Here is a 27,578-nt window from a genome sequence, read left to right on the forward strand (position 1 = left end):
TTAAATTTCGTATATTCTCTACATACATTATATATATATATATATATATATATATATATATATATTGTATTGTGTTTGGATATGGAACTCCAAAGGAACGGGAAGCAAGTTGATGGCCTTACATGATTAATTTCTCTCATCAAATCTGATTTTGCCTCGATGATATTCTAATAGCCTATTTTTGAATATCCAATATTCGGATATATATATATATATATATATATATATATATATATCCACGAGCCATGCAAAGCCAAGAAAATTACGGTCCACTAGGCGACAAAAATACACTACAAAAAGGTGATGGTGACACTTTCTTGTCTTCTCTTTTTCTCTTCTGTGTAATAATAATAATAAAAAAAACATTACCCACTTGTCCTTTCACTTTCTTAGTCCTTTTTAATTTTTTCAGTTTTGCCATGCAAAATTGATGCTCCATTTCCCCCCTTCTCCTTATATCATTCTAAGGAATCTTTTTTATTCACTTTCTCAAATTAAATAAAATCGAAAAAGAAGTACGAATTTGATTCATCCATATTGTATTTTCATGTAGATTATGTGAATTATTTTTACTCTAAAAACGTATAAAATATAATTTAAATCTTAAAAACATCATTCGTAACTGTTTAAAACTAAATAATTTATATACGGACCTCCAAAACTATATCATCATTTATTGCATAAATTGTGGGTCTACACTTGCCACCTAATTACAACGGCCGATTTTGTTATTGAGTTTTTATATATATAGATTTGTGTTAGATACAAAGAATAAATGTATAATATATATATTTCATAAAAAATGTATAATATATATACATTTTACCAAAAAAAAAAGAATAAATATATATACGAATAGTTATTTTTTTATAAAAAAACAAAAAGAGTGGTGGGAGGTGCTGAGGGACGTGTCGGGTGATAACGAAGCTTACCACCGCCAAGGAGACATTCGACACTCTCTAATTATTGCCATCTTTTTTATGATAATAATAATAATAATAAGATAAATCATCAATGGGAATCTGTCCTCTTTCTCGCACCACGTGCTTACAACATGGGCTTACATCACTTTACTTTCCCGATTGTTTGAATCGAAACACTTGTACTATTACACAATTATTAGATTTTAATTCTATTATTTATAATTAACTTTTATTTTTAAAAAAAGTGTTTAATTTTGATATTTTTTGAATTTTGGTAATTTAATTGTTTTACTGGATTTAAATATAATTATATTATATTCAATTTTTATTTCGAGATAATATTATATTAAACTAAATAGGAACCAGAGGAATCCAAACGTTTTAAATATGGGGAAAGGAGTCCAAATATAGAATTGGGCCTTTATTCCAATTATAAGCCCATTTTATTATCCAAATGAACTATTCTTTATTTGTTCTTTGTACTTATTGGGCCTCTCACGTGATCCCTCCGGCAAATGGCGACCGACTTCATTGTTCGCTCACGTTCTCACCACAGAAAGGCGCACACACGTCCAAATGCATGCCCTTCTTGAAATTAGGATTTTTTTTTTAAAAAAAAAAATATTGCGCCTTTTTATTAACCCATTTAGTTTGTCATCTGTATATGGGAGTGTGATTGAGGGTCGGTCGCCATATAGTCATGTTCTTCCATCGTCTTCTCTTGTCATGTATCTTCACCATCTTCTTGATGTCAAGTTCTGTCATTTCATTACCATTGTCCGCTTCTTACCTTCTTCAGTTCTTCCATAGCCTCCCACTCCAATCTCAAGAGCTTCTTCCATGGAAGCAGCAATCCCAAACCTCATCTTCTTCTTCTTCACCTTGCCACTGGTACGGCGTTTCTTGCTTCTCAAACGGTCTCACTGTCAAATCCCTAAACCTCTCGGGATTGGGTCTCGTCGGTTTCCTCACCGATTCCTTCCCTTATCTCTGTCTCCACGACAGCTTGTTCTCGCTCGATCTCAGCGGCAATGGTTTCACTGGTCCTGTCCCTCGTCAGCTCCCCACCTGCAGCAAACTCACTGTCATTCGGTTGAACGACAATCGCTTTCAGGGTTCGGTCCCAGCTGAGATTTTTCTTTCTGATCGGATCTCAACCCTTGATTTCGGTCGCAACTCGCTTTCCGGAGAGATTCCTCGTGAGGTGAGTTCCTGCACCAACCTCGAGTATCTCGGTCTGTACGATAATTTTCTCACTGGGGACATTCCAGTCGAAGTGTTGTCTCTGCCCAAGCTGAAGCATTTGTTCTTGAACACGAACAATCTCACCGGCTCTTTGCCAGGTTTCCCTCCTTCTTGCCAGCTTCTTGATCTCTGGGTTCATGAGAATCAGCTTGTCGGGACATTACCTGTTACACTCTCGAATTGTCGTAATCTTACAAGCTTCATAGCTTCTGGTAATGGCATAGGAGGACAAATCCCAGCAGAGATGTTTAAAGGTCTTTGGAATCTGCAGTTGCTATATCTTGACGGGAACAGACTTGAAGGTTCAATTCCAGATACTCTGTGGGATCTTGAGAATCTCGAGGAGCTTGTTCTGTCAGGGAACAAGCTCAATGGAAGTATTCCGGACAGGATTTCTCAATCTCATCAGCTTTCGGTTGTTGCTCTTTCGAGTAATAAACTGACAGGTGAGATTCCTAGGACAGTAGGAGAACTCGTGGCCTTGAACTATCTGCTCCTGTTCGATAACATGCTAACCGGTTCGTTGCCTCGTGAACTTGGAAACTGTAGTTCTCTGGTTGAACTGAGGCTTCAGAACAATTACATTGGAGGAAGCATTCCCCGAGAGATCGGGAAACTTGAACAGCTTCGGGTTCTGCTCTTGTTCAACAATCGGATAAGAGGCTCGATACCCGCAGAGATTGGTAATATGACAGGTATTGAGCAGTTGGCTCTTTACAATAACAGTTTGACTGGAACAGTACCATATGGAGTGACCCTTTTGAAAAAACTTAGGTTTCTTTCACTGGCTCACAATAATCTCTCCGGAGCATTACCCTCAAGTCTTGGAAAGGATTCTCCTCGACTGGAAAAGTTGGATCTTTCCAGTAATAGCCTTTGTGGACCGATTCCTTCTGGTTTATGCTCCGGTAACAGGCTCTCAGTCTTGGTTCTCGGGGATAACAGATTCAATGGCAGTTTTCCAGCCGAGATTGCTGAATGCCCATCTCTCAGGAGAGTGATACTCAGCAATAATCTTTTGCAAGGGAACATATCTGAGAACCTGGGCAAGGAATCTGGAATTGAGACATTGAACCTTGGAGGAAATTTGCTGGGAGGACTGTTGCCATCAGCTTTTGGTCATTGGCGTAACCTGTCAATGCTGGATCTATCAAGAAACAAGTTCTCCGGACCAATACCCCATGAATTTGGACAGCTGGTGAATCTCCAAGTTCTGAGACTTTCTTCTAATAGACTGACAGGAGAACTTCCATCTGAACTGAGCCGATGTGCAATGGTAATTGATCTCGATCTCAGTAAGAACTGTCTCTCCGGAAGCATTCCTCCAGAGATTCTAACATCTTTCGGAAAGCTGCAAAGCCTTTTCCTTCAAGAAAACAGGCTTCGAGGCGTGCTGCCTGACACTTTTGCTTCCCTAGAAAATTTGATCGAGCTGCAGCTTGGAGACAACATGTTCGAGGGTCCTATACCTTGCAGCCTGAGTGAACTTCAACATTTCAGTCTGGTTCTTAACCTGAGCAACAACAGGTTATCTGGCGAAATCCCACCTTGTCTTGGCAAAATGAACAAGCTTCAGATTCTAGATCTCTCGAGAAACAACCTTCGTGGTAAGATACCAGAAGAGATGAACAATATGGTATCTCTGGAATATGCCAATGTCTCATCCAATCACTTAAGTGGCGGACTTCCATTGATCTGGACTAGGATAGCAGCCAGACATCCAGGGTGTTTCTTTGGGAACCCTGAACTTTGCTTGTTGGGTAATAAAGCTGGAGATTGTGAATCACTCCACAAACGTGGCAACAAGACAAGAAACCTCCTGGCTGGTTTAATTGGTCTTGGTGTTTCTGTCTGTGTACTTTGTGTTGTCCTTTACATTCTGGTTTCCAGGCATCTCAAAGGAAACCGCTACTATAATCTTCATCTTCCGGTTGATTGCCAATCTAAAACCGAAGATTTGCCAGATGATATGACGCTTGAAGACCTCATGAGAGCTACCGAAGGATGGAGTGACAAGTACGTGATCGGGAGAGGCAAGCACGGGACAGTATACAGGACAGAATCAACCAAGTCCCGGAAAAATTGGGCGGTCAAGAAGGTGAATCTATCCGAGGCAGATTTTGACGTTGAGAAGAGAACTCTGAGCCTTGTCAAGCACCGAAATGTTGTAAGAATGACAGGGTATTGCATAAAAGACGGGTTTGGTTTCATCCTGACAGAGTACATGCCTCGAGGAACTCTCTTCAATGCATTGCACAGAAGTGAACCACCCATTTCTCTGGACTGGAGGATCAGATACCGTATCGCTCTCGGTATAGCCAATGGTCTTGCCTATCTTCACCATGACTGTGTGCCTCAAATTATCCACAGGGATGTCAAGTCAGACAACATTCTGTTGGATTCTGAATTCGAACCCAAGATTGGAGATTTCGGGACAGCAAGATTGGTTCATCAATCAGACGAGACAAGCTCGGCAAGATCAGTTATAGTGGGCACCCTCGGTTACATAGCACCAGGTTAGTAAATCTCTCTTCTCAGAACCAATCTGCGGTATCTGACAAAACTTAAGAATCAGAAGCATGACTCCGTATATCTGTGTTTCAAATGCAGAGAATGCTTACTCAACATATTTGACAGAGAAATGCGATGTTTATAGCTATGGTGTCATCCTGCTCGAGCTTCTGTGCAGAAAGCTGCCTGTAGATCCTAGCTTCGAAGAAGGTCTAGATATAGTCTCATGGACAAAACTAAACCTGCTTGAAGACGAAGAACCCATAGGCTTTTTCGACAAAGAGATCAGTCATTGGGTCGGTGTTGAACAAGAAAAGGCACTCGGCCTCTTGGAATTGGCGCTTCAATGCACAGAGCAAACAGCCGAGTCAAGACCGTCCATGAGAGATGTGCTCAGGTCTCTGATGAAACTATAGGGTAGGCACTAGATTCTGTATAGGCAAGGTGAGCAAACATCATCTTCTGTTTCGATCTTCCAAGCACAACTTGAACATGATTATACAGCGCATTCCCTCGATGTCTGAAACAGACAACATTAGTGAAAGCCAAAAGAACGGAATCACATTCACAGGGAAACATAAAAAACAATGATCATGGGATAAAAACTTCAATTCTACGGAGTAAGTCGAAACTGGGGGTCAAACAAATTGCCTTGGCTTCATTGTTTGTGATCCACAGAGGTTTTCAAGCTGCTCTCAAAGCAAAAAGTATACCAAAACATCGTCACAATTAGAACATCAAAGAAACGCTAATCAATTGCCTCGGCATGTTACGGGGTTTCAGTTTGTTTAAAACTTTCCAGGGCAGAGATCCTTCTATCTAGAGAATCGTGAAGCGATTTCACCTGCATAAACAGAAATACCCCAGCTTAAATCAGCGACCATATCCTTATCCCATACCATCATGCTGGATATAACATTACAGGAAACATGGGATGAGATGGCATTGGAAGGCAAGGTCCGACGAATGATTGGTGGGTCTGGATCTCGAGCAGGACCCATTGAAAACGATGAATGGAATACAACAGCGAGGAGAATGGGAACATCGCAATTGTTCGACTGATTAGGCGATGGGAACGTCGGAAACGATGAATGAAATGGAATAGAAGAGCGAAAGCATAACAGAAGGAGAATGGTAGGGGAAAACCTGGTGAGAGATGGAATCGTGAGCGACTTTGAAGTCATTGTAGAGGACGGAGAGTCCGATAAACGACGCCATCGCAGCTCCGGCGAAGAAAGACGACAACCTCACCCTCAACACGTACCCCATCTCCTCCTCTCGCCATCCCGACGAAATTTCACTGCGACTCGGATTTTATTCGCCAACAAAACTACGCCGTTTCGGTAGATGCATTGCATCATACAAGACATTTAAAAAAATAAATAGCTTGGATAAGCTAATCTCATGATAAAAAATGCGAGAATTTTATTTTATAAAACCTAAATTTATCAATTTGTATGCCGTGGTCAAATGATATTTCAGTTGGAGGCCTAATAAGCCTAATCATATTCGACCCAGGCCCATATAATGTAGTGGCGTATTTCTATGTGATTTTGATGTGTCCATGTTTTTTTTTATATATAAATATCATTAAAACGAATCAAAATATCCATCCAACAAATTTTGGAATTGGACGAGAAAATGAAGTTCACCATCTCTCTGATGAATATGAAAACACTGCGTTCTTGTAATGAATAGCACCATTGTTTTGTATATAAATATTCCTGGTGGGATATGGCATGTTAAATACGAGTTTAATGCAAAAAATATCAATCTGTTTCATCCGGAGTCAAAGTTCTGTATCATCGCCTCTACAAGATTGGTATTATCTCGAGAGATCCTCCTAACATTTCATAGATCAATTTTTGTAGATTTACGGACGATTACCTTTTTGTAAATTATTATATATAATATGATTCACATTTTCAAAAAAAAATAATGTTTTGAACTTCGGTTTGAGAAACAATCCTCACGAGTCAATAATACCGGTAATTGTTCATTTAGTTTATTATTATAAAATATATATATACCGGTATTTGTTTTGATAACTCATAATAGCATGTTTTAATGTAAGTGTAAATATTATTATATTCGATTCCACTTGGCCCAGAAAGCAAATTCTCATAGCAAAATGACAGGGAAAAAAAAGAGAGAGACGCAAACCCACGTGGACCGACGCGTTCACATTTGATTAGAACCATATTCACATTCCATTCCAATTTCATCGGATATGAAAAGTCGAATCAACAATTTTCTATATTCATCATCATCGTCATCAAACCAAAACGAATTATCAAATCAGATGCTATTTAGTTAAACCTCGAATTGAAACACATGAAATGGTGGTTGTGGCTGTAACAGCGGCGAGTACTTCTTCTTCGATGATGCCGTGAGCATGTCGGAATTCCTCCACGTGGCAAGGGATTGTGATCGGACCGTCGTGATCGAATCCGTGCACTTCCTCTGTTTCATTCAACAGCCTCAAGAATAGAGGATGGTTCACATACATCACCGGAATCACAAATCTCTGAAGCTCTTCTTCATCCTCATGCCCCACCAATATCGTCACAAACCCTCTCGGAACATGACGACGATGATGATGATGATGATGATGGAAGTGCAGATGTGGCATGTGGAAATGAAACTTGAAGATCATCTGGTCTTGGTTGTTGTCATGCTGGTGTTTCTGGTGTCCGACGCCCATTGAATCTCCGGCGAAGTGGAAAACAAGATGGTCGGAAAGTTATTTTCCGGCGAGTTTTGGCGGGTTTTCCTGAGATTAGAAGACGGAGGAGGCAGAGAAAGGCCAGGGATCGACGGAGGAGGATGAGTCGGTGAGAGATCTGGGGACGTTGCTCATGATATCCTTCGCATATGTATTGAAAAAAACAATATTATTGAGGACGATATGTGCGTGTATGGATGTATATATATGCGTGTGTGTATATATATGCAGTGACAATGGAGGTTCAGGTTTTTACAGGAGACTTCTGGGGTTTCCTTAACGCGCATTGTCTAGGTTTATTTTAAACAAATAAAAAGGTAGAATAATAAACAAGTTATTCTCTTTCATAAATTATAATAATATATAATTTTTAATATTTTCTAATTATTTAAAACTAGTTATCGATTATTTATGCAAACACTTCGAAGAACATTTTGTAATATAGTCTGGTTTATTTCTCGGGTAGATTCCGGAAACGATGACGGAGATTGAATTTGCCCCGAGGACGAGCGGTGAGGGCTTATGCCACGTAGGCACGCGTGGGCCCAAATGGAATCAGTTCGTGCACACGTCAAGTGGTTTTATGGACCCAGCTAAAGAATTTGGGGTTTATATTTTCTATAGTCCAGATATATATAAGATTTATAAATACTTTAATCTAATATAAAAAATATAACATTATATATCTACAGAATGATTATATATATTTGAGAATTTTGTTTTTGCACGATTTTATAGTTAAAATAAGAAACCGAAACAAATATTTCATATTGCGATTCCCTTTGGTTGGTAACTTGATACGAGGAGGCACCGAAAAAAAATATATAATTTGCTAATGCGTTCTTTTTTTTTTTTTTTTTTTTTTTTTGAAGAGCTGGTCGCTCATAAAATGAACAACCGCTCACTTCCCGGTTTTTTTTCGATGCAAAACGGATCTTTTCTCGCACTCGTGTTGTATCTGATCGAAGAGGTTGTTACGAGAGAATTTTGATAGTTAAAATAAGAAACCGAAACAAATATTTCATATTGCGATTCCCTTTGGTTGGTAACTTGATACGAGGAGGCACCGAAAAAAAATATATAATTTGCTAATGCGTTCTTTTTTTTTTTTTTTTTTTGTTTCAATAGCAATGTGTGTAGGATATGAAATCGTCGTGTCGGAATTTCGGTATATTCCTTTCTTCGAAGAAAACATTTGAATCCACGGCCTCCCACACAACCAAAGTAGTGGCTGCTATATAGATTTAGACCTTGATTTGATTGGGTGGAGTTTTTCGATTTTTTTGTTTGTTAAAAACCTAGAAAAACTCCGATCAAAATTTTAATATTTAATTATTTTTTTTAAAAATTGATTTGTTAATAGATTATTTTATTAAAAATAATTATACAAATTACTCTAAAAACAAAAATATCCATTATTTTACACTAATTTCACACGACATCTATATAAAGATAAGATTGTTATCATTTTTACCACAATTCATGTTTTAATTTTTTTAATAAAAAACAAATTTGAGATATATTTTTAAAATTTTATTGTTTAAAATATATATATATATTATAATTATATTGTAATCATTTTATATCTATAGTATATATGTATTATATATTAGGGACGGTCATTTTCGGATTTCGATTCGGTTATATTCGGGTTCGGTTATTCCGATTATAGAAAACTATAACCATTCGGTTTTTGTATAAACTTCAATTCGGTTCGGTTCGATTATTTTTCGTTTTGGATTCGGTTCGATTTTGGTATAAAGTTCATTTTTTTCAAAGAATTTGTTAGATTTTTCGATTATTTTTTTCGGTTCGGTTTCGGTTTTTTCGAGTTTAGAGAAATCATAACCGTTCGATTTTGATGTCGGATTCGTTTCGGATACGGTTATATCTTATTCAGTTCGGTTCGACTCAATTATTCGGTTAATAACCCAAATGGTCCCTTGGTATATATACTGTTTTTGTAATTTTGAAGTATAAAATGTACAACCAAAAATTAAAATATTATTTTTATCAATCAAATTTTTTAAAAACTATGAAAGACAAAAACCAACAAGATAAAAACTAAAAACTAAAAATAAAAACTTGATCATTCTAACTAAAAACTCAAAATAAAAACTTGATCATTCAACCCGTTAGAGTTAGAAATATTGGAAATAATGCTTTTATACAAATAAAGTTTTCAAAAATAATGTTAGAATCGGAATGAGAAAAATAAAATTTAAAAAATCTTTTGATCTGCCCATAGCAAAATCGATGATAAACTTATGATTACTGGATATTTGATTTAGTATTTATTTGAACAGTGCAACGAATTGATACTATTCTCTTATCCAGGAAAAGGAGAAACGAGAAAAGTAGCAAACTTTTTTGGGCCACATACAAGACAGGAAAGGCAGAATACTGAACAACCTTCTGGTTTCTTCAATGGCTTTCACGTTGTCGGCCACGAACACGCTCATCCAGATAAGCTGCTCGAGCAATTCTTCAAGCCCATTCATCTTCAAACCTCTCAAGCTCCCTCCTTTCTGGCCATGGCAGAAGGTAATGTGTATATATATGCGTGTGTAGCTGCGTCTGTTGACCTAAAGTTGAAGCTTTGATGCCCCATGGATGAGTTGAGCAGGTGAAGATGGGTCCACTGAGCGTATCTCCGATGGGATTTGGGACATGGGCATGGGGGAATCAGCTTCTTTGGGGTTATCAACCCTCCATGGACGCCGAGCTTCAGCAAGCTTTCGACTTGGCCGTGGAAAACGGCATCAATCTGTTCGATACTGCAGATTCTTATGGGACCGGTAGGCTTAATGGCCAGAGCGAGAAGCTTCTCGGAAAATTCATCAGAGAATTTCAGGGTCTGTTTTCTTCACTCTTGATTCAGTGGTTGAGGCCTCATTGCCATGAGACATGCCCTCTGATCGATACGAGAATCTGTTTCTTAGTTTGGTCTGAGAATGGCAGCCTTTCTTTCTCGGACTTGTTCCATTATCTCAAGGGCCATGGAATTTCTGTTCATTCGTGCTTTAGTTTACACCCTCCTACTCGTCTTTCATTTCAGACAAAGCTCCGAGACAAAACGACATAGTGATCGCTACAAAGTTTGCTGCATATCCATGGCGGCTGACATCGAGTCAGTTTGTAAACGCTTGCAGGTCAATGACTTTCTCCTGTTGTGATTTCTTCCTTCTGCACATCCATGGCGGCTGACATCCATGGTCTTTTTTGATGCCAGGTCCTCTCTGGACAGGCTTCAGATAGACAAACTCGGGATCGGACAGCTCCATTGGTCAACTGCAAACTATGCTCCCCCACAAGAGCTTGCACTTTGGGATGGTTTAGTGGCAATGTACGAGAAGGTTACAATGAATCTGAATTCTTCTGAAGCAAATTAAAAAAAAAAAACAGATTGAAAATGGCTTGATCTTTGTATTATTCATGGGCTATATTGCTATTTGAAGTTTGTGAACACTTGACCGGTAGGGCTTAGTTCGAGCCGTTGGAGTTAGCAACTACGGACCGAAACAGCTTGTGAAGATTCACGATTACCTCAAGGCTCGAGGCGTTCCCCTTTGCTCCGCTCAGGTACTTTTCACCGGATTCATGATCTTATCGAAAACGAGATAATCCAGAAAAAGAGCGAGACACCTTTTGATTTTCCAGGTGCAGTTCTCGTTGATAAGCATGGGGAAAGAGCAGCAAGAGATCAAGAACATATGCGACGAGCTAGGGATCCGTCTGATCTCTTACAGCCCTCTCGGTCTTGGAATGCTTTCTGGGAAATACTCCCCTTCTAAACTTCCGTCTGGCCCGCGGTCAGTATTTTTGCTTTCTCTTGAATCCTTTGGACACAGATCGGTTATCTGAAAGATTTTCAGATTACCTGAACTCATCTCATATAACGATTTTCGGGTTTTTTTTACACTATAACCTTATCCCATCTCATATAATGCTCGGATACCCGAAATTCGGGTTTTCTTGCCCTGTCATACTCTGTACTATAGCCGAATCTAGATGGAATATGAAACAGCTTGTTAAGTGTTCTTGAAAACATGACAGGGCCTTCCTGTTTCGGCGAATTCTTCCGGGACTGGAGCCTCTGTTGATAGCTCTGAAGGAAATCGCAGAGAGACGAGAGAAAACTATGCCACAGGTAACAGTAAAAACTGCGAGACTTTTGATGTCACGAAAGGCAGGATTTTTTTTTTTACGACGGAAAACTTTTGCAGGTTGCGATAAACTGGTGCATATGCAAGGGGACAGTTCCGATACCGGGAATCAAGACAGTGAAACAGGTAGAAGACAACTTGGGTGCCTTGGGATGGAGATTGAGTTTGGATGAACAGCTTCAGTTGGAGAATGCAGCTGCAGAATCACCACGCAGGATGATTCAAAACATTTTCCAGACCCGATAAAATCTGCTGAGACATGAACATGGTCATGAATCACAATGCAGAAACCGATGAAGAGATCCTTCTTATTCACCTTCACGGTCATAAATCTTTGCGAGCAGGAACTGTAATCAAAGTCAGAAAAGGAGTCTGTTCCTAAAGAATCCAGTTCCATCGAACTCCGGGAAAAAAAGCAGCAATGTATATACATTCATAAAGTCTTTGCCATCACAGAGACAAGATCCAAGAAAGGTTAAGGTTGTTGTCTCTGTGGGTTCTTACCAAACAAGACCTCTGCTCAGACTTTGTCTGGCCTTTCCCAGGCTTGTTCCTCTTTTTGTTTCGCTTTATTTTCCTTCAAAACCATGGAGAATACAACAGTACACTATCCAATCTCTTTCAATGTATCATATGTTTCTGATAACCAATTTGAACTTTTATCCCCAACCAAAGATTCAATCTGTTCAAGAAAACCACCAAAAAAAATACTGCAGATGTCTGTCTCATTTATTCAGATAGGTGATAACGGAGCTAACAATGTATTATCGTCATTCATGATTTGACAAGAATCAGCAAGGTCTAGGCGAAAACATGAAGCAAGAATCTAGGACAACATGGAAAGTACCAGTATAACGTTCTTCTTCAACCATTTCATATCCCGAAAGCCAAAATGCAGAGGCAAGGAGATACCATAATTTTGCTTGAAAGCCTTACTCTTTCTTGGTGTATTGGCGAACGACTAGGGCCAGCCCCAAGATCAAGATAGGAACCAGAAACTGCAGGATCTTGATCACGAAATCTTGGGTCTTATCTTGATTGTACGCCGCTTGCTGTGGCGGAACGTAAGTTCGTTTCGCGGGCACGGTCGATGAATCGATTTCCCCAATGTAGTATTGCTTCATCATATCCCTTGCAGTGTCGCTGTGGCCGACATCTTCAAAATCGTTAGTAGCATCCTTCCCTACAGAAAACATCCCCGGGGAAACGATACGAAAGTTATTTGAAGCGATCAAAACAAAACGCAGAAAACGAATCTCAAAAGTACAAAAACAAACTGATCTTTTCACACCTGTTGATGACAGTAAGACTTCGTCACCTCCTGGGTGATCATCCATGAAGGGGGTCACATCGTAAACCTGGAATGGGTTCAAGAACAAACACTCAATCCTCTGTTTCAGTCCCAATTCGATTCACGACAGCAACTAACCACGAATCTCAGTCATATACAGAGTAAATCATCGGACACAAACAATAACCTCACGGTTACTAAGTGGGATCAACGTGAAGTAGGCTAATATAGAGATGCTTAATCTCTTCTCTTAACTATGGAAGATTTGCCATCGTTTCCACTACTCTCATCGAAAAGCTTACAGAAGTTAAATAGCGAAGTGGCAGTAGCGGAGCAGCCGACAAAACTAATTTCAGACAACCCCTTGTGAAAATCGATTCGAGGAAGAAATTCTTCAAACGAAGAGAGAAGATCTAACCTTGCCGGAGATTATAAGCCAACAATCCTTGGTTTTGTTGTGGTTAGAAACTTCATCGAAAGTCAGAACCTTCTTCTCATCCGAAGCCATTTCTTCTCAGCTGCAAACAAAGATCAAAATCAAAGCCAAATCAACAGCTCGATCCAGACAAAACCCATCTGAATCCACGAAACCCAGACACGAAAGAGAACAGATTCGAACCAAAAGGACAGATCGGAAATGAAAGAGATACAAAAACTGTACGACTTCTCAAGGAAAAAAAAAAAGGAACCTTTTTCTCGCTCCGCCTTTAGAATCTCGATATCTTCAATGCCCGATTCACGATTTGGCAGAGATGAATGAGAAAAACGGGGTTCATTCCTCCCCGTGCTTAAAAACAGTCCAACTTTGGAGCGAAATGACCAAAGTAGCCTCCGAGATTGCATGGTGATTGGTTGTTGTCCAATGCTAAATATTTATTATTTTAAAAATTTTGGCAAAAAAAATATATAAATAAAACTTTAATTTGAGATTCAAACCCCTAACCCCAACCCCAAATTTATTACATATAACTAAATAAAACTTCCAACTTCCAAATTGTTACTTTAATAATCCGTAGACTTATTTGACCACAATTTCAAACGATTGAAAATCCACGTTAACTCGGAAAGCTGATGTCAACGTGTCTATGTATCCAATTTTAACTGAATAAACCTTTAATCTGATTATATTATGTTATGTTGGTCCAAAAAACTGATTTTATTTATTCTCAAATCGGATTAAATTTTAATCCAAAAAATACTGATGTGGTAAAAATTCATTTAAAGTTGGTTATATGGATACACTGACATCAATTTTCTAGGCCAACGTGGATTTCTAATTTCTCTAAAATTGTGGTCAAATAAATCAACGAGTTATTAGAGTAACAATTTGTAAGGTCAAGGTTTTATTCAGTTAGATGTTAGAAAGTTTTGGGTTTAAATGATATGTTTATAAGTTGAAGGTTTATTTGTATATTTTTTTAGCAAATTCCGGATTTTTGAGGGAATTTACCCTTATTTTTATTTTTATGACGGAAAATCTGATAATAAATTTCCAATCGTCCAAAAATCCAACCAAATTTTCAAAGTTAAATGCGGATTCGTCGAATGTATACATATATATATAATATGTATATATATTTATATGTATACATACATATATAAATACAATTACATATATATACACATACGTACACATATATATATATATTACAAATATATATGTATATGTATATAATGTGTATATATTTATGTACATATACAAATGTATACATACGTATAAATATATATACAATATACATACATACATACATACATACATATATATATATATTATTTTAATTTAACTGGCTGACTAATATAATGAGATAACTTGACCGGTTGTTTTCTATTATAAGGAAATCAGTAGACATTTAAAATCTCATTTTTCTGAAAGATTAAAAGTTTTTTTTTATAAATTTAGAAACGGAAAAAGTTCTATGATAGTTAATTTATAACGAGATAATTTTTCAGGAATTTTTTCGTTTTTTATTCTAAATTTATTTTCATAAAAAATTTTTTAAAAAAAAAAAGCAGCCCGGAACTTTTTCTCTACATAACAATTCAATTAACCATGCATTTAAATAGAATATTAATATTTTTATTAGTCGAAAGAATATTATATTTATTAGTTTGTATTTTAATTTTAACTAAAAATATTTTTATGATAAAATAATAATTTAAAATTCTTTTAAATAACAAAATATTAAAAAATTAAGAGATTTTTTTTATTTTTTTAATTTCAATTTCAAGAGGATATTTGATCTCGCATAAAAATTAGAAGGAACAAAAGCTTAAAGTATAAATTATTAGCTATTATTTATGTTACACAGTTAATTGTATTGGTATTTATGTACCATAAATTTTCCAACATGATTCATAACCATGAGACGACAGAAACATGAATCACACAAATGGTCTTTTTCAAACAACAATTATAGTAATAATTTAATGTTGGTTTGACTTATTGCGGTTTAATATGTATTTTTACTCGAATATGCTATATATTATATATATCCTTGACCCTCTATTCGTTCCAGTCAAAATAATCCAAATTCAAATAGATTATAATCAGAAAGTATAATTATATATTAAAATATATGATTCCGTTTAGGTCAGTTCGATTTTCTATATCTAAATTCGATTAAAATATATTTGAATATTTCTTTGTTTGATTATTCATATCCTAACCGATATGTAAATATAACGTCCATTTTAATGAAAAGATTCACGATTACGTAAAAAAAGGATGTTAGAGTGATAAATAAATATATGTGGTTTTCATATGGTACCATGAAAATGATTAAAAAAAATATGTGGTACCATGAAAATGTAAATATGCTGGACCATGGTCATTTGAGCTTTTGACATCTAAACCTTGAGGCTCACAAGATAATAGGCCTTCTGGGCCTATCTAATTACCGGTAATGCCTGGAGAAAATTCTCGAAATTACGACGGTGCCATCAAGGCTGTTTTCGTAATTCCCACGGAAGAACTTTCTTCTTCTTCTTTCCTCGATCCAAATTCCACAAGCTCTTCCTGAATTAAAACCCTTTCGCTGTCCACACGACCTGCTGCTGTTCGACGATATCGTCTTGATTTCTGTTCGCTTCTCTTGCCTGTTGTTTCTGAACCTCAATTCCCGAGATTTTTCTCGAGAGAAAAGGGTTCTGTCCGAATCTCAACTCTTTGTGCCTGGGAAGAGGAATGGGGGGTTCGTCTTCGGAGACCAAGTTCTTGCAAGAGTTGATACTTTACGCGGCGAGCGCGGCGCTAAGCTGCTTGGTTCTGTTCGCGGGTCTCCGACATCTCGACCCGAACCGTGAGGCGGCTAAAAAGGCGCTCGAGCACAAGAAGGAAATCGCCAAGCGTCTGGGTCGTCCTCTTATCCAGACCAATCCCTACGAGGTATGTAGTTTTGGTGTTTTTCAATTAGAAACTCGGATTTCTGTGACTCTAAAGTTATCAGGGCATGTCTTTTATTGTTTGTGTATATCCAATCTTGTGTTCATATGTTTCTCTTAGACTTCAAAAGGGCAGTCTCTATAGTTGTGTCGGTTTCATTCCAAAACCCATTGGTCGTTTGTGTGAAGTGGATTTGGGTGAGGTTTGATTTAAGCGTTCATGTCGTGGGTTGGAGGGAATTTGATGCAATTTGAGGTTATGTCAATGTTTATACGTGAAAGGCGCTAAAAGAATAACCTTGTTTTTTCCTTCTCTCTTTTGAGTTGTAACCATGTATGTATTTTCTCTATCAAATGCTTTCGTTTTCTTGATAAGTTTGGATTTTTAGGTTGAAATTTGTTTAGGATCACCTTGCTCTCTGCTTCGGCAGAGATTGATGGGAGCTTTGCTTACTCTGTTTTTCGATTCGATTAGTAATGTGATAGGAGCTTTGTTTACCCCGTTTGAAAATCTGCTTCTTTGATATTAGAATAGAACTTCTTGAACATTCTTCTCTGTTCAATATTGTCTAAAAATCACTATTTCCAATGTCGTGTTATGTGTCTTATCTGTTCTGTATGGTGCGTCAATGAATCAGAAGGTGAGCGCTGCTAAATGCGAATATGTTCCCTGATAATGTGAACAGGATGTAATAGCATGTGACGTGATAAATCCGGACGACATTGATGTAGAGTTTGGTTCTATTGGAGGCTTGGAAACCATCAAACAGGCTCTGTATGAGCTTGTGATTCTGCCTCTGAAGAGACCTGAGCTGTTTTCTCATGGAAAGCTTCTTGGCCCTCAAAAGGGTGTCTTGCTGTACGGGCCTCCTGGAACTGGAAAGACAATGCTTGCTAAAGCCATTGCAAAAGAATCAGGAGCTGTTTTCATCAATGTGAGGATTTCTAACCTGATGAGCAAGTGGTTTGGAGATGCTCAGAAGCTTGGTAAGCTTATATCTTTTTCGGCAAATACATTTGATTTTGTGTGGTTTGATTCCTTTAAATGTTTAGTTCCTTTAAATGGTTAAACTTTGAGCTTCTCTATACCCAATGATAACTTTTTTTACTTAATTATCGATTTCTTTTTTACATTTTCCTCATGGACTGAGTTTGGCTGACGGTCTTACTAATATGTGAGTTGTCCTGTTCTTCAGTTACTGCTGTGTTTAGCTTGGCCTCCAAACTCCAACCCGCTATTATATTTATCGACGAGGTTGACAGCTTTCTTGGTCAGCGTCGGTCAACAGATCATGAAGCAATGGCAAACATGAAGACCGAGTTTATGGCATTGTGGGATGGATTTACCACAGACCGTAAGTTCTATTCATCGTGTCTAATTTTGAAATATGCCTTGTAAGGATTTGACACTTGTGAATATTGTTTTGTTTTTCTGTAGAGAATGCAAGGGTGATGGTTCTTGCTGCAACTAACAGACCGTCAGAGCTTGATGAAGCAATACTGAGGCGTCTTCCTCAAGCCTTTGAAATCGGGTTTCCTGACCGCCGTGAGAGAGCTGAAATTCTGAAAGTGACTCTGAAAGGAGAGAGGGTCGAACCCAATATCGACTATGATTACGTAGCCAGGTTATGTGAAGGCTATACGGGATCAGATATTTTCGAACTCTGCAAGAAAGCAGCCTACTTCCCCATCAGAGAACTCCTAAGAGAGGAGAAAAACGGGAAACATTGTTCGGTGAGTAAAACGATACCATGCATCACAAAGGCTACTTTCCACCTGAATTGAATTCAAGATCTGAGGATTTGAGCTGTAAATACTTTCAGGTTCCTCGGCCGTTGTTACAGTCGGACTTGGAAAAGGTTCTTGCTACGTCAAAGAAGACACAGGTTGCTGCAGGAGAGTACTCTGGGCTGAGCTCGCAAGCCTCTGAATGGAGAAGCCAAAGGGATCCAGACGAAGTGCAAGCCGCCATAAGTGGTCTCTCCAAGCTTATAGTGTCTCAGTTCATTAACCTTCAGTCAGATTCTCAGGACTCGTGGAGGGAATCCGAGGAATCCCCCAGATGAATTTTGTTTCCCTGAACACGAAAGGATGAATCTTTTGAACGGGCGGAGGCATTTCCTTGATGCCCACGCTATCAAATAAATCAAGTGATGTAATCTTTTTGATACTGAATCTCCTGTTCAGTTGAGCAGTGTTCTAGATTCAGCTTCTTACAACTTTTTTTTTCTTCCAATCTTTGTCGTCTTCGACACCTTTGGGTAGATGGGTCATCGATCTTTTTAATCAATTTATCTATTTTCACGAGGAGAGAGGATTGGATAATTCAGAAAATTGGAAAAAAAGTTTCGAACTTTAATTTGGTTGAATAATGCTGTCTTGATATATTAACTGAAAATCTGAAAGTGAGCCAGCTCTATTTCGGGGACCTCTTACAGTTTCTTGTGGGCTTTGTTCGGCTTTAACTGGGTCTCTCGTTTTTTCGGGGTTTCCCTTTTTTTGGTCCTCGTTCTCTCGATCGTCTCTTCTCTTCTCCGACCCAACTGTCAAAATCTCCTCGGAATCGGTCGCTTTTTCGTTCTCTCTCCGGGATTCAACAAGGCCTTTGTTTTCAGTTTCGAAGGTATGCAATTGCCCGATTGTGCAATCCGATGTGAGTTTATGGGTCTCGATTGATCTCACCGCCTGTTGATCCCTGTCGAGTCCTATTTCTAACCTCTTTACAGCATTACATCTGATTCAAACTTTTCTGAGGTTTCTTTCCGAGAATCGAAATTAGGGTTTACTTCTAATTTCGTTGATCGCAGCTGAATCGTGAGCTCAAGCTCTTTTTCTCCGCGTCATGCGAGAATCTGAATCAGCTTCAGCTTATACCTTACGCATTGATGTTTGAAAATTTGGGAATGCCACTGATTTTGTTTCTTTCGTCGGACTGATTTCCTCTCTGTAACAGGTGATTCTGATAGGGATCGAGTCTTTTGATCATGGTAAGTTCTCTTACTGGTTCTCATCCAAGTAATTGCCTTTATCTGCTTCGTTTGGATTATAAGCACAGATTTGCTTGCTTGGTCGAGATTTTGTAGTAAAATTTATAACTTTTTTTGGGGTTTAATATCACAGAATTACATTCTTGGAGCCTTCAAGCCCGCAAGTCACATTTCCATCACTTTTTCTGATGGGAAAACCCGAAAACAGGTAAGGCCTTTCAATCTTTTCTTGGTGGAAATATATTTTTCTTGTTCTGAAATGCTTGCTTGTCCTGAACATGTGTGATCCATCATCCATCAATCGTGATGGAGCCAAGGTCTCGGGATTTCTTATTCTCTTCCTTGATCTGCATTTCCGTTAGGTGCCCTTGAAGAAAGAAAACGGGCAAACCGTTATAGTGCCACTTTTCCAGAGTCAAGAAACTATTGCCGGGATGGTACTTCATTTTTTTTTCTAATCTAGCTTTGGAATCCTAGACTGGTAAGAATTTCTTTTTATGTTGTTGTAATGCTTTGTTATAATATGGCTTCAACTTCTTTCATAGGTTTGCATTGAACCAGCTCAAGGGAAGAAGGTTGAACACAATGGTGTAAAAGTTGAGCTTCTCGGTCAAATAGGTTATATGCAAATATCCCTAACTTATACTACGTCTGCTGAAATATAGTCTTTTGGATTGAGTTATCAGTTTATCATATCGCCTGTCTATATATTCGTATTGATGATATATCTGTTTTCGACAGAAATGTACTTTGACAGAGGAAACTTTTATGACTTCACTTCCTTGGGTGAGTAGAGTTCTCTTTTCATTCCACTTGATTAGTTGACACTTGGCACGCAATAGCAAAGACATTCGTGTTTCTAGCGGTTATGATGGAAAGGATTTCGGATTTGCTCTTTTTTTTTCTTTGGCTCTGATTATTATTGGTCCATTCTATCAAATGACATGGGATCTGTTGTATCTTATTTGTGCTTTTGTTCATCTTGTTTACAGTACGTGAACTTGATGTGCCTGGAGAAATATATGAACGAAAAACGTATCCTTTTGAGTTTTCGACTGTCGAGATGCCTTACGAGACATACAACGGTGTGAATGTGCGACTAAGGTAATAGTACAGCACTTCTCCGTGACATCAGAATGGAAACAGTTTTTGACTATGAGTTCCTGATTGTGAATTCTGGTAATGTCTTCCTTTGCTTTCTCCAGGTATGTCCTGAAAGTAACAGTCACACGTGGTTATGCTGGAAGCATAGTGGAATACCAGGATTTTGTGGTATGTTTCTTTGTTTTTCATTATGTCTCTGTTACATCACAGTGGTTGACATCATAGTTTTGTAATGGATTTGGTCCAGTCCTGTTTCTACCTCCTATATTTAACATAATATACATCATTATCTACTGGTACCGCCTGTAGATGAATATTTCTTGACATTTGACATTGTTAAGGAACATTATGCATCTATTTAGTTCATGTAGTAATTGATAATTATCCGTTTCGTATCATCAAAGATGTTTTGTTTAATTTGCTTGTTTTCGTTTTGTCCCGAACCAGGTCAGGAACTATTCTCCACCTCCTGCAATCAATAACAGCATCAAGGTGATTTCTGTTAATCAGATAACACTTAGGGGTGGGCATAAATACCCAAAAAACGGGTACCTGCGGTACCAACATGCGAGTACCCGATTTTCGGTTACTTGGCCTTTCACCAGTGCAGGGCCAGGTTTTTTTCATTTGATTACCCACCCTATGGGTATGAATACGAGCAATTGAAAATCGATGACGAGTACTCGCCGGTACCCTTGTACACATATCCTTGTTAATATTCAATGTTTATCCTTTTAACTCCTGGTGTGGGTCCAGTTATCATAAAAGTTTTTGGTATCTGACCCATGATAACTTGCATAGTGCATTTTTTTTTGTTATAAATATGTTTTCTAAAATAATTTTCGGGTTCAGGTATCACCGATACCCAAATATTTTATCGGGTATTTGTAGTCTGGATACCCAAAACATTTGGATACGAACATTGATATCAATTGCTATCCAAAGCCTTCGGGTATGGATCCAGATATTCTAAATTTTCGGGTACTGACCCATGCCCACTCCTAGATAACAGATGCCTATGGGTCTACGAGTTATGTTTGATGCTTTAGTTAATTGTTACCGCTAGTGAGGTTCAATCGGGTCTGATCGTGCTCAAATGATACAGATGGAAGTCGGAATCGAAGATTGCTTGCACATCGAGTTCGAGTACAATAAAAGCAAGTAAGATAAATCTTTGTTTTGTAATATCAACTTTTTACTGATGGCCTTATCTATTAGCCTGTTAGGAGAAAATAACAGTTTAATTCCTTCCCTTGTATGCAGGTATCACCTGAAGGACGTTATTCTTGGGAAAATATATTTCCTCCTTGTGAGAATCAAGATAAAGAATATGGATCTTGAGATAAGGCGGCGTGAATCAACAGGGGCAGGAGCTAATACTCATGTCGAGACAGAGACTCTGGCTAAATTCGAGTTGATGGATGGTGCGCCTGTTAGAGGTAAAACCTCGACGTTTTTATACGTTCTGAACTCGTTCCTGTTCCTTGAATTCTTGCTAGTTTTAGTAACCGAGTGAGCGGCTTTTGCAGGGGAGTCGATACCGATCAGACTGTTCTTGAGTCCGTACGATTTGACACCTACCCATCGGAACATTAACAACAAATTCAGCGTCAAGTATTATCTGAATCTGGTTCTGGTTGACGAAGAGGATCGTCGATACTTCAAGCAGCAAGAAATCACGTTGTACAGGCTGCAGGAATCATCCTGATGTTAAAAAACCCGAGCAACAAAAAAGATTCACGGTATCTTTCCAACACCTTGTAAAGGCCTTTTAAGACTTGTGAACTCGAATTTTACGAATTTCTTCGAAAGATCTGCTGCCAGAAATCTCACTTGGTTGGAGTGAAGTTCTCCAGTTTGTAGTTTATCATCTGACCCGGTTGCTCTGCTTTTTTTTCCCCCGACATTCATGGTTTTGCAACTCGACTTCTTTGTGTTCTGTATGTTCTTTTGTTCAAATGTACTTGTTGCCAGTGGTGTAGCAGTTGCAGGTACTAATGTTTCATCTCCAAAGCAAATTCAAAGAGTGGTGGGTATGGGTTGATTACCTTTGGGTATCCGATCTCGATTTCGTTTCTACGGTTCTACCAGATTCCATGGCTGAAATATCTCGGTCTCAACTTCACGAGATTCAGATACCCGAGACTCGAGTATTCGCGGATATCCAAACTCGTGAAAACCTGCAAGTTTTTGTTTATCCGAATTGATCATCAATCGTATAACGATAATTTTGCACGAAAATATCTATGAGATGGGTATCCACCAACGGATATCGGGTTTTTAACTTCCACCCCTAATTCGAAGTCATTAAAGCAATAAAAGGCAACAAAACCCTCCATTCTCTTGCAATCAAAGCTTAGTAGTCTTAAAAAGTCGAACCCTTTACAGAAGAAAACTCCAGTGAAGAGTAATTACTACTGTTCGTCTTCGGATTCCACGGGCAAATCCTGTTTTAACCATGTGTAGAATCCGCCTTCGAGGTGGAAAACGTTCTTGTAGCCATTAAGGACCAGAAGATACGCAGCTATGAGAGACCTACACAGACAACAAGTTTCAATCTGTCCTAAGGAGACAACACCTTCATGTCCTAAAAAACATGCCGGTTTCAGGGTTTGGCAGCAGAGGTAGATCGATACCTTGATTGCTGGCCTTCAGGGAGATTCTGGGTCGGTTTCATCGTCCCTGCCGACGAGCAAGCTACTATAATCTTGGCATCTTTCTCGAGTTTAGCTTCCACCTCTGCGCAACAGAGATCAAAAGTTTCGGAAAAACGGGCAAATACTTTGAATATGAAGTCGGATTGGAGATGGTTCGATGTGTATTATTACTCTGCAAAAACTCGGGATTCTCTTCCGTGCCGGAGAAGATGCCAAAGAAAGCGAACCCTAGTCGTCGAGCTATGTCCCATGGCGTCCATTCTTTGATCAGTCTGTACATCTCCACATTGATAGCTCCAGCCGGATGGCCCTAAACCAATGAATGATTCAACACCATTCATCCACTCTTTAAGGACCTCAACCAGTTAAAAGAATCAGAAAAAGAAAACACTCACCTCCTTGAACTCAGCCTCAGGCCGAACATCGAGAATCACAAAGTTGTTCTCTTTCTGAAGCCGTAGAGCTTCTTTCACATCCACGCTTCTCACCTTCAACAATAATAACATCGACAACAACAAAACTGAGCCTTGATTATGGCGTATTCGTTGAATTTTCTCGATTTCAAAAACCCATCTTTCTGATTTCTTTGGGCAACACATTCACTGCAGTGTCAATTCAAATCCGTGCCCATCTTTCCAGTATACCCCACAGAATATGTATTGTGATCTTTGTGTAAGGATCATTAGATTCAAATGCATACCCGTTTCTCCAGCAGAACCTCTCTCTTCCGTTTCCACTCGACTTCAGCTAATCCCTCCAAGAGACGCGACCGGAAACAAGAAGACAACCCAAGTAAAGGTTAATCCAACTGACTATTGTCAAGAACTCTGTCATTGAATCCGCTGATGGAGTTGTACCTGCTGATTTCGCAGGTTTCGTTGAAGCGTTTTGAATTCTCAGTCGCGATGAATCCAAAGGCTTATACCCAGAAAATCTGGCGGATTTTCCCCAGAAAACCTGCGATGGAGATGGAGTATTGGAGTTTCTCGAAGAACAACCGTACGGCGTGGCGATTGAAGTGAGTGAAGCCATTTTGGTGAAGAAGCTCCTGATGGGTTTTCTTAGATCTTTTTTTTTTCTCAGAGTTTGATTACACGAAAAAGGAAGAGGGAAAGAGACATAGATGGAAAAAATCGTGTCTTTTTTATGTTGTGTATTCTTTTGATCTCTCTCAATATAAAAATCTGAACTTGTGGCTGTTTTTGTGTTGCCGTTGATTCCCCATGGTATCCCCTCATCTTCTTTTTTATCTTCCATGGAAAATATCAACAATGCATGTGTCCCCACAACACAAAGCCCTCTCTCTCTCCCTCCTCGTCGACATTCTTTTGTCTCGAAGCTTATCCTCTGCGTCTGGCACACCTCCTCATTTACTGGCTCATGATGGGTACGATGTTCTTCCCTGGTTGCTCCTAAATTTTCTCTCTTTCTTCAATGTCTATACGTACATACACATTCCCGATCCGATTGGTGTACGAATTTTGATTAATGGGTTTGGTGGGAGGTTTAGATCTGTATCATCTTTTGTACCCTAGTTTTGTCAGGCGGAGAGTTCGACATTACATTGGAAGTACGAAGAGATGGGAGATGAAATGGGGCTGCTTGGTACAATGGTGGGATCTCTGGCTGACAAATGGTGGGAAATGAAATCAGTGTTCATTGTGAAGTTTTTGCAGAGGGGGCTTTGATCAACAATGGCTGACACCGTCTCTTTCTTGCGAGTATCCTGGGAAGGCGGTTAATGGTGATAGCTGACGAACCAAGCACCTCGCTCTTCTTCCACCCATTCGCCATATTCTCGACCCTCTCATCTTACGATAAATCTTAAAGGTTCTTGCAGAGTCTGGTGCTGGGTCACAGCTCAAAGGAAAGGGGCTCGGAAGACGAGCCACTTCACATTTGATGAAGTGATGGTGGCAAAAGGCATTTTGCGGCTCTGTTAACTCGTTTACGGAATCAAATCTTGAAAATGTGGGCATATTAAGATCGGATAAAGCATCTGTTAACTATCCAGTCACTGGACAGCAGCCATTGACGATGATCCAGCAAGCTTTTGGTTGGTTTTTTATATCACAGTTTTCGCAGTTACAGCAACTCAGAATTCTTGAATCTTTGCATTGGATCTGGTTCAATGGTGTCATAGTACGAGAAAGAGAATGGATTAAAAAAAAAATAACAGGAGAAAAGAAACTATCTGAGAATGTCTGAAAAAGCAATAATCTCCCTTTGCCCTGTAAACTTCACAAAAAGAAAAACCAGAAACTAATAACAGAAAATGCAATCCTTTTTGCTTTCTTCAGTTCTCTCCCGAATGATCAGAAGACTGGACAACCTTTGACGATAACCCCTTTCGCGGTGGGACAAGACGCAAAGGGACACATGTCACGTTCGCCGGCGTTTCCCCACCAGTTCAACGCAATGTCGTCTCTACGTTGAAGTGCCAAGAACAGAAGTATTGTCATAAACGCAGTTCCAGCGTCCAGACCGCCGGACAAAACGTAGTTATACTTCTTCCACCATTCCCGACGGTACTTATACACGAAGTGGCCGAATATAAACGCGACAACGATCCAGCTCGTGAAATTCACGGCTGTTGCGGGCGGCATCATGGCCGTAGCGCCCATCAGGACAGGAATATGGATCTTCGAGATCCATGTCTGATTCGGGAAGGCCTTGGCGGCTAACCAGACCATGAAAGGAGCAACTGCACCTCCGAGGAAGAACCAGTTCACGTTCGAGTATTCTCCGAGATCTCCGAACATCCTGCGTGGTCCGACCAGTCCCCAGATCACGGAAGCGTCGAAGAAGACACGGTCCATCGGACATGTCCATTGACTGTCCGGAGGAAGCAGATTGGTATCACAGAGATGGGGAATATCCGCCATTAACCACCATGCTGTTGCAGAGTAAACAACAACAGCTACAATGGTTCCCACCACCTGAAACAAAGTTATCACAGAGCATTCTTAGTTTCAGTTCTGAACTGAACTCTTCTTGTCTGAAAGAAACAAAAAAAAATGGAGGAAAAACGAAACCGTATCAGAACCTGTGCCATGAACATGGTTCTTGGAGGAATCTTCATGTAATGCCCGAGCTTGAAGTCGGAGATGAACGTTAAAGCCTGAGTCATGCTTATGTATCCGTAAACCTTGAAGCACATGTTGGCAACTGGACGTTCTGGGTAGATATAACCTATGACATACTCTGTAATGATGTTCAAACCCGGTGCCTGGAAGATAGAAATTCTCGCATGTCAGTGCCTTTCAATGGATAGATACAGATATTCTATATATATGTATGTACCTGGTTAGTTGTGGCGGCTATAACGCCGATAAGAGGCGTGAAAAAAACGGCGATAGCGCAAGCAAGAAGCACTCCCCACCATGGAAGTTGCACGGTAGCGTTGTAATGAATCGATATGAATATTATCAGAGCTATGTTGAGGACGAGGATGACGAGAAACCACCACATCGGAACTTCTTTATAATTCTTCTTCATGATCTTTGTATGTATATCCATTTTCTTGTTCCTCTGAAAAGCTCCTCTGGTCTGCTTCCATAGATCACTGCAGAGATTTGAAAACCCTAAAAATATGGAACAACGGATCGTGTTTGCGTGTGATTTAAATGGAAAAGATGGGTTTTTACCGGCCGTTGAAGAGAAAAACGTGAACGATAGTCGCGGATAGAGTCGCAAAACCTAGACCGTAAGTCATGGCAAAAAAGGTGCTCATATGTATAGGCCCTGTCTTTGCGTAAACCTCACGGTCGAGCTCGAACTTCTTATCGATGATGCTCAGAACGTCATAGCTCAAGCCATTGGCCATGAAAAGCTTGCTGGAGAATATAGGAAAGGTCTTGGCTCTATAGATATTAAGCCAGTACCAGATCGGCGAGGCAACATACATGATCAAAACGAACCCGATGGCTATATTGACAGTGGCAAACAATGGACTGGCGAGAGGGGAACCGAGGTAAGAAGCGATAGTGGCCCAGTCGATACCAATGGCTCCTATACCGAGTCCGTGTTCACCTGAACCGAGCTGGTTTACCAGAATCGATTTGGATCCGAACAAACATACCCAAGATATGGATGTCAACATTGTGAATAGATAGCCTGGAACTACATAGTAAGCGAAACTGGCGACGAGGACTATGAGGAAGAATTGAGTTCGAGTTGTTCCCCCTTTCTTCTTCTTCTCTTTCTCGTGCAAGGCGCTGAGATTTCCGGATAAAATATCGATATGAGAAGGTTAAGAAACAGAGCAAGCTGACATTTTTCTGTGTGGAGAAAGTGAAAATTGCAAGTACCTGAAGAGAGAGACTTGGACAAGGTTGCTCGGCCACCACATTTCACCGGGCTCGACCAGATGTTTCCGGAACAAACCCGCCCAACCAAATCCAAGAACCTGAAATACCGATCAAATCCACGGAAAGAAACACGAAAACTTTGAAACATTATGCACAAGATATGAATGAATGCCCTCGATGGAGTTGGACACAACGGATCAAGAATTAGACAGAACACAGGATTTGAAACGTTATACGTAATGTATGTTTCAGGTAATGAAAGAAACAGAGGAGCGGTT

General features: G+C 39.3%; 7 protein-coding genes and 2 long non-coding RNA genes across 12 annotated transcripts in view; 5 read left to right on the top strand and 4 right to left on the bottom strand.

The window, feature by feature from the left end:
- Positions 1-1,381: 1,381 nt before the first annotated feature.
- LOC104799947 (leucine-rich repeat receptor-like serine/threonine-protein kinase At1g17230) lies at positions 1,382-5,194 on the top strand. The gene is made up of 2 exons (XM_010522637.1): positions 1,382-4,684; positions 4,779-5,194. The coding sequence occupies exons 1-2, from the start codon at positions 1,624-1,626 to the stop codon at positions 5,093-5,095; spliced, it is 3,378 nt and encodes a 1,125-aa protein (XP_010520939.1). The 5' UTR covers positions 1,382-1,623; the 3' UTR covers positions 5,096-5,194.
- A 117-nt stretch (positions 5,195-5,311) lies between these two features.
- Positions 5,312-6,013, bottom strand: LOC104799948. The gene is made up of 2 exons (XR_769662.1): positions 5,826-6,013; positions 5,312-5,523 (listed from the first exon to the last, which is right to left on the bottom strand). It is a non-coding gene; the product is annotated as an uncharacterized LOC104799948 (long non-coding RNA).
- A 3,692-nt stretch (positions 6,014-9,705) lies between these two features.
- Positions 9,706-12,199, top strand: LOC104799949 (pyridoxal reductase, chloroplastic). Its single transcript, XM_010522638.2, has 8 exons — positions 9,706-9,948; positions 10,031-10,259; positions 10,463-10,556; positions 10,637-10,760; positions 10,885-10,986; positions 11,065-11,216; positions 11,461-11,554; positions 11,631-12,199. The coding sequence occupies exons 1-8, from the start codon at positions 9,832-9,834 to the stop codon at positions 11,814-11,816; spliced, it is 1,098 nt and encodes a 365-aa protein (XP_010520940.1). The 5' UTR covers positions 9,706-9,831; the 3' UTR covers positions 11,817-12,199.
- A 79-nt stretch (positions 12,200-12,278) lies between these two features.
- LOC104799950 (cytochrome b5) lies at positions 12,279-13,661 on the bottom strand. Of its 2 annotated transcripts, none has more exons than XM_010522639.1 (4): positions 13,551-13,661; positions 13,280-13,379; positions 12,862-12,928; positions 12,279-12,753 (listed from the first exon to the last, which is right to left on the bottom strand). In XM_010522639.1, the coding sequence occupies exons 2-4, from the start codon at positions 13,367-13,369 to the stop codon at positions 12,503-12,505; spliced, it is 408 nt and encodes a 135-aa protein (XP_010520941.1). In that variant the 5' UTR covers positions 13,370-13,379; positions 13,551-13,661; the 3' UTR covers positions 12,279-12,502. The 2 variants fall into 2 exon arrangements, with proteins under 2 accessions (XP_010520941.1, XP_010520943.1); XM_010522641.1 differs by lacking the exon at positions 13,551-13,661 and adding an exon at positions 13,481-13,504.
- Positions 13,662-15,861: 2,200 nt separating this feature from the next.
- On the top strand, positions 15,862-18,549 carry LOC104799952 (ATPase family AAA domain-containing protein 1-like). Its single transcript, XM_010522642.2, has 5 exons — positions 15,862-16,246; positions 16,929-17,229; positions 17,439-17,597; positions 17,681-17,976; positions 18,066-18,549. The coding sequence occupies exons 1-5, from the start codon at positions 16,046-16,048 to the stop codon at positions 18,306-18,308; spliced, it is 1,200 nt and encodes a 399-aa protein (XP_010520944.1). The 5' UTR covers positions 15,862-16,045; the 3' UTR covers positions 18,309-18,549.
- A 113-nt stretch (positions 18,550-18,662) lies between these two features.
- On the top strand, positions 18,663-22,331 carry LOC104799953 (vacuolar protein sorting-associated protein 26B-like). Of its 2 annotated transcripts, none has more exons than XM_010522644.2 (12): positions 18,663-18,895; positions 19,196-19,229; positions 19,363-19,437; positions 19,592-19,666; positions 19,775-19,847; positions 19,971-20,015; positions 20,222-20,333; positions 20,435-20,501; positions 20,781-20,825; positions 21,439-21,494; positions 21,597-21,772; positions 21,863-22,331. In XM_010522644.2, the coding sequence occupies exons 2-12, from the start codon at positions 19,227-19,229 to the stop codon at positions 22,039-22,041; spliced, it is 906 nt and encodes a 301-aa protein (XP_010520946.1). In that variant the 5' UTR covers positions 18,663-18,895; positions 19,196-19,226; the 3' UTR covers positions 22,042-22,331. The 2 variants fall into 2 exon arrangements, with proteins under 2 accessions (XP_010520946.1, XP_010520945.1); XM_010522643.2 differs by having other exon boundaries at positions 18,664-18,865.
- Positions 22,332-22,576: 245 nt separating this feature from the next.
- On the bottom strand, positions 22,577-24,157 carry LOC104799954 (rhodanese-like domain-containing protein 14, chloroplastic). Its single transcript, XM_010522645.2, has 6 exons — positions 23,848-24,157; positions 23,691-23,737; positions 23,386-23,478; positions 23,162-23,300; positions 22,970-23,072; positions 22,577-22,868 (listed from the first exon to the last, which is right to left on the bottom strand). The coding sequence occupies exons 1-6, from the start codon at positions 24,020-24,022 to the stop codon at positions 22,748-22,750; spliced, it is 678 nt and encodes a 225-aa protein (XP_010520947.1). The 5' UTR covers positions 24,023-24,157; the 3' UTR covers positions 22,577-22,747.
- Positions 24,158-24,253: 96 nt separating this feature from the next.
- LOC104799956 lies at positions 24,254-25,383 on the top strand. Of its 2 annotated transcripts, none has more exons than XR_769663.1 (3): positions 24,254-24,377; positions 24,526-25,046; positions 25,291-25,383. It is a non-coding gene; the product is annotated as an uncharacterized LOC104799956 (long non-coding RNA). The 2 variants fall into 2 exon arrangements; XR_769664.1 differs by having other exon boundaries at positions 24,535-25,046.
- LOC104799955 (oligopeptide transporter 6) overlaps positions 25,083-27,578 on the bottom strand; it is a 3,750-nt gene continuing 1,254 nt past the window's right edge. The window contains exons 2-6 of the mRNA XM_010522646.2: positions 27,301-27,398; positions 26,638-27,207; positions 26,294-26,555; positions 26,037-26,219; positions 25,083-25,929 (exon numbers count right to left, since the gene is read on the bottom strand). Coding sequence (XP_010520948.1) covers positions 25,306-25,929; positions 26,037-26,219; positions 26,294-26,555; positions 26,638-27,207; positions 27,301-27,398 — 1,737 coding nt within the window. The 3' untranslated portion in view covers positions 25,083-25,305. The remainder of the gene's footprint in view (positions 25,930-26,036; positions 26,220-26,293; positions 26,556-26,637; positions 27,208-27,300; positions 27,399-27,578) is intronic.

This window comes from Tarenaya hassleriana, unplaced genomic scaffold, assembly GCF_000463585.1.
Source record: "Tarenaya hassleriana unplaced genomic scaffold, ASM46358v1 Cleome62, whole genome shotgun sequence".
NCBI classification, from domain to species: domain Eukaryota; kingdom Viridiplantae; phylum Streptophyta; class Magnoliopsida; order Brassicales; family Cleomaceae; genus Tarenaya; species Tarenaya hassleriana.